Consider the following 6215-nt stretch of genomic DNA (forward strand, 5'->3'; position numbering starts at 1 on the left):
TCTGTACCCTTTCAATAGCTTCTACGTCCTTCCTATAGTGAGGCGACCAGAACTGCGCACAGTACTCCAAGTGAGGCCTGACAAGGGTCTTATAATGTTGCAGCATTACCTCCCGACTCCTAAGCTCAATCCCTCGATTAATGAAGGCCAGTACACCATACTGGCATTTGTCATTTGTCATGAACAAGTGGGAGGTGAACCGACGAAAAAGATAATGTTGTGAATCAAGCTGCAACTTGAAATTGCCCCTGATTAGGCGGTTTTTAATGGAAATGCTGAAGGAGGAGAGCATTAAAAATATCTTTTGTGAGGGATCTGACATGGTGTTTGTAAGGCCCATCAGTTAGAACTTCAGTTTTCAACCCAGTCCATCACCATACCAAATTCTTCACCACCTCTTGTCTTTCACCAAGTCCTACGAGAAAGGCTTTGATTATCAACGAAAAGAAACGCGAGATGTGCAAATTAGAAGCAATTGCGAAGCGGGTAAGTGGAACTGGAAGACATTCAGTTTCAGTTACAAGCAATTCATTTAATTAACAAAAATGTGCATAATATTTTAAAGATAAATACCCAAGATGTAAATGTTAAAAAATGTAATGGATCAGTTAATTTTCTAATCGGTCAGAATAATAAAAGTTAATCACTAATGGCTGACAGACAAGTTGCAATATTTCTGGAGGGACTATGATGCATTCGGTTTAAATTATACTAAACAAAATTCAAAAACAAATATGCCCCGTCAGTGAACATAATGTGTTTCCGATTTTAATGGCCAATGGCAACATAGCGAAAGTTAATGTCGTCTTCTATATTTTAATTAGTTTTGCAATAAGCTGCAGCGGATACTTCATTCCATTCTTCAACTCTTCTCTAAATTTTCTCTGGGTCACACCGTAAATACACGCGTTGGTGCAGGCGCTAAGCAACTGAAGCATTACTCCAACTGTTTCGATATCACTGCTCGCATAATATTGAGCATCTGTTACATGCAGAGATATAAAATATCCGACTTCTGTGCTCCATAAAAATAGGAATGTGCCTGATATACTGAAAAGTAACAGGATGGATTTATTTCGATTGCCTACCTCAGGGTCCTTATCTCTCACTACATTCGTGTTGCTCTTGAGTGCCTTGCGCACTCTACTGGCCTGGAGGATGTATCTTTCAGTGAGAGCGTTGAGAATCAAAATCAAGATAAAAGGTACGCAGGGGGTTAAAATAAGGTGAATAATTTCGAAAGTTCCCCACGCTGGTTCAATAAAAAAGGCCTGCTTCAAAACACAACCGCGAGGCACGTTGTCCAGGATAAATTCAGGGTCAAATACAAAGTACCACGGAATATTGTGTAAGAAGCTCAGCACACTCAATACACCAAGAACAGCAACGGCCATCTTGTCGGTACAATATTTTGCCTTCAACTTGTGACAACATATTGCCACAAATCGATCGAACGTGAAAGCTAAAGTGAACCAGACTGAGGATTCTGTGACTGCAAAAAGTAAAACTGCATTGAGGCGACAAATCGTATTAATGGTTAAGAATGAAGCTGGGAAATGAATACCAAGTATACAACTTAATATGACAGCAGTGAAAACAACGAGAAGATCTGCTGCTGCCATGGCCACGAGATACCTAGTCACGCATTGAGAGAGACCGCACTTTCCACGGGATAGGATCATAATTGCCACAGAGTTAACTGCAATAAATAAAGGTACGATAAATATTTAATCATAAATTTAACAACACTTACAGTAGAAATCTGTTGAAATCAATATGAAAGGACAAATTAAATCAATTACATAGTCATTAAAAATGGCTACACTGAAACAAGATAAATTTTTCACTCTATTCCTGGAAAGATTTTTTTTTAAGAAGCTGTTATTGAGGGAAATGCAGACTGGCACTGCGGCCAGAGATAAATGTTGACAACGACGATTCTCCCTTCCGGCCGACTATCTTCTGAGCCAACTATATATTCCAAACGGGTATGAATTTCACCCAAAGAGTCACCATTCCTGAGCAGACTCCTTGACTACACCCGATCATCTGATGAAAGTCCTGGCAGGACTATCGTGTCCGATTAGTCACTACTATTCCTCGACCAGACTATGCAGTCTTAATCCAAACCTGCTACACTATTTATTTAGTTCCGATGCTCCCTTCCACCCCGATGTCTCCCTAATCATAGAGTCATGGAATCATAGAGGTTTACAGCATGGAAACAGGCACTTTGGACCAACTTTTCCTCGCCGCCCCCTTTTTTAACCACTAATCAAGTCCCAGTTGCCCATGTTTGGCCCATATCCCTCTATGTCCATCTTAGCCTTGTGACTTTCTAAACGCTTTATGAAAGACAAAGTTGTACTCGCGTCTACTACTCCCTTGTCAGCTGTTCCAGACACTCACCACCCTTTCTGTGAAAAATTGCACCTCTGGATCCTTTCGTATCTCTCCCCTCTTACATTAAACCTACGCCCTCTCGTTTTAGACCCCCCCCAACTTTGGGATATGACATTAACTACCCAGCTGATCTATACCTCACATTATTTTATACACATCTATAATATCACCCAAGCCTCCTACGCTTCCAAGAAAAATGTCTCAGTCTATCCAGCCTCTCCTTCTAATCTCAAGCCATCACGTCCCGGTAGCATGGAACCCCTTACCACCCACTCACTCCCTCACCCATTTATCCAGCTCATGAATCTTACCTACATATTTACCCACATACAACAGAACCACATCTCACGCTCAGCCAGCTGCCCAACCCACCTACATCACTTACCCACCTCCTCCTCACACACATAAACCATCTACCCCCCAAACACTGACTGAAATTCCCACATGCCTAATTCACTGACCTACAAACTCATCTTTCAATTGACTCGCCCACTTACCCCGTCGCTCATCAGTTCACCTATCTGTTCACTTACCCATTGATTCAACAATTTTAGACTGTTCTCTCATCAGCTGTCTAAGCCAGAATCTTCAAACTTATCAGATAGTATAGCAATCTATCCGACAAAAGATGTGCTTGCCTCACACAATTCTACTCCACTTCTTCCTGGAAGAAGTTATATTTGCATTTCTTTGACAGCCGAGATTAGAAAATTTGGTATTAATGCGGATCTGCAACTTATCGAGAGGTTATTCACGCACAACATGTATGTGCATAGCATTCACCACTGCTCCGAATATTCAGCCCAATGCAAATGTAATCAGTTGCAAACTCAGCTCTCTGTGCTTGGTGCTGAAATCAGTGGCGAAATATGTCCCTATGCAAGACTAAGCACTCCCATGGAGTGTATCGACAGTTGAAAATATATCAGCAGAGAAATAATTACAAACGTGTGCTATCTAGGTTCAATTATATTTTCTAGGATTTTCTACCAATTACCATTCCGCAATAAACTGGGATCTTTCCGATAATTCTATATGGGTAAGGTAATCTTGCTGATGCTGTAACCAATAGTGTCATTAATAAAAACGGTAATGAAAAAATAATCTATAGCGAGGCCTTTGAAACTTTCTGAGCAAATTGCGAAATGAATGGTCAATGGAGCAGTCTCAGTCGTAATATTGATTATGAATATGAAAGACAATCTACCTGAGTAATTGTAATAGTCTAGTATTAAGTAGAATCAGATGAACTATTTTAACTGAATCCATCGATCAGAAAATCCAGCATCTTGGTTTAATTAATTTTGACCAGGAAAGGCGACTATTAACCCGAAACCCAGCTAATTTTCTTGGGATCTGTGTTCGATTCCCGCTATGGCAGCTGGCGGAATTTGAATTCAATAAAAACATGTGGAATTATGAATCTACTGATGATCATGATACCATTGCCGATTGTCAGAAAAACACATCTGGTCAACTAACGTCCTTGAGGGAAGCAAATTCCGATCCTTACATGATCTGGCCTACATGTGACTCCAGAGCGACAGAAATGTGGTCGACTCTCAACTGCCGTCCAAGGACAACTAGGGATGCTAGCCAGCCAGCGACACCCATGGTCCACGAATGAATAACAATAACATGTTCGAGATGGCTCAGTGATGAATAAAGGTAAATCTGTTATCGTTTGCTCGGCTTCATGATTCACACATAACTGTAAAACTTTGATATCAAAATAGTACGCGCGATCGTTTCTTTCTTTGTGTAGCGCTACATTGGCTCGACAAGAAACTGTTTTATTCCTATATTCAAGTATTTAACTGAAAGATTTATTGTTACAAACAGTTACAGTTAGCAGAATAATTGATTATACAATCTAAAACGAGGAAAAGCATAACACAAATGTTTCTGAAAGGACGACTAAAATGCAAAATGCTCAAAGTTTCATGTGTACGGATTTGAGTTATTTTACTGATAAAAGAAATGTTCACGAATGTGAACTTAAAATAACGCTTCACCTGGTTCTCCCTGCGTAATAATCTACAATAATTTGGCTTAATTAGAAGTTAACCTACTGATGCTATGTTTTTAATGTTAAAAGAAGTCCGAATTTACACTCTCGATGACTGAAAGAATCCAGTTGTGTCGAATCAGTATATCCTGAGGCCAAAGTCTTGGTTAGAACTTTCAAAACTCCGCTTTGCCTGCAAACACAAATTAAACATGCTAACGTAATTTCACATTTCCCTGGATGGGTATTTCAAAAGCAAAGCTATGTTTAAAAAAAGTGCAATTTAGAAAGGTATTGTCCCTGTGCGTGTTCTTAAAGTTTAGCCGGTATGCACTAAACCAACTACTGTTGCAGAGTTGCAAGAACATGTTCCAACCAATGAATCTGATCTCTTCACTACAACAATGCATCGAGATTATTGCCAGAAAAAAAAATGTTTTGACTCACGAACTACTAGCATGAGTAATAGTTTATTTTCAAGCCTAATCAACTTCAGCGGTTCTATACAAACTTCAGCACAATCCCAAAGTTCACCAAGCTTGCCCTCCGCTATTATTTTTGTTTCAGACCATTGAAATTCTTAACCAATGTCATGAAGGGATACTCATTCGGGGAAGTACAGCACCAGATCCTCCGAAGATCCAACCACCAATATCAATTTACCAGTTCAATCACTGATTAGCAAAATATGTATAAATATGATCTTATACCAAAACAAAACCTACATTTATAATAAATGGATCGTGGATGGCACATGAACTTACAGAATACTTAACAATGCTGAGTCGAGAGAATAATATGACAAATTTTACGAAGCGCGCACACTTGAAGGAAACACCAATTTTGTTAGCCAGCATGTATTAAAAATGATCAGATGACATGAAATATAACTGTACACAAGAACCCGAAATAAAATCTCCTCTCTATGTCTGCTTTGTTCCCAGATAAGCAGCTGATCCAACAACATAATTAACCATAATGTATTTAATTAATGTTGGTTCACATTTAATTAATGTTGATCAGTTACCAGGAATGCCAACGGCTGCAAGAATCGGGTAGTAAATCGCTGTTATTTCCTCGAGTACACTAGATCCCATCTTCTGCAGAAGATAATTCAGCTACTTAATGACTGGTGAACAAGGTTTGGTTTATGGTCGGAGCTTTTGTATTGAACGCCTATTTATAAGGAAGGGAAATCTTCAGGGACATATTTCTCTCCCCAAGACATTTTGATTACTTGCAGTCAATGAACACAGAGATTGCACTGAGATTTTTTTTGTTACTAATGCTAATACTGTAATCAGCATAAATTAAAGTGAGCACGTCAATCGGCAGAATACAATGTATAATTAAAAGAAATTCAAAGAATAAATAAACCGATATAATATTAAAATTCAGTTCCAAAATGCCATATAATCGATATGACAGTGGTGGAGGAGCTTCCCTATTTCGGTGGGAAAAAGTTTGTCAAATGTTGCACATGATAATAAAGCAGGAGAACTGAAATTTTGGCGGGGACAAACGGTAGTTGGCAAGGCATAAACGTATTGACAACAACGTCCGCACCTCAACACTGCTGTTGCCAGTGAATGTGAGGAGTAATTTCAGGAAAATGTCAAAGGATGCATTATATGTCACCTGATCTTCACTTCTTGGTCCCTCAATGTCTATGAGGGGAGCATTGGATTAGGAGTAGAATTCAGCCTCACTATCCTGTTCTGGCATTCAAGCAGATTTCAGGCGATTTCAGTTTTCAACTTCTGATCAGGAAGGCAGAGTTGGTAAATATAAACAATATTCACAA

At 39.3% G+C, this 6215-nt stretch overlaps 1 protein-coding gene across 1 annotated transcript; it reads right to left on the minus strand.

Moving 5' to 3' along the window:
• Positions 1–809: 809 nt before the first annotated feature.
• LOC145351378 (putative G-protein coupled receptor 139) lies at positions 810–5508 on the minus strand. Its single transcript, XM_080200989.1, has 2 exons — positions 5439–5508; positions 810–1699 (listed from the first exon to the last, which is right to left on the minus strand). Exons 1-2 carry the CDS (start codon positions 5506–5508, stop codon positions 810–812), a joined length of 960 nt encoding a protein of 319 aa, XP_080057115.1.
• Positions 5509–6215: the final 707 nt, after the last annotated feature.

The sequence above is a fragment of the Carcharhinus amblyrhynchos genome, chromosome 13 (genome assembly GCF_965287045.1).
Source record: "Carcharhinus amblyrhynchos chromosome 13, sCarAmb.v2.hapA, whole genome shotgun sequence".
Lineage (NCBI taxonomy): Eukaryota > Metazoa > Chordata > Chondrichthyes > Carcharhiniformes > Carcharhinidae > Carcharhinus > Carcharhinus amblyrhynchos.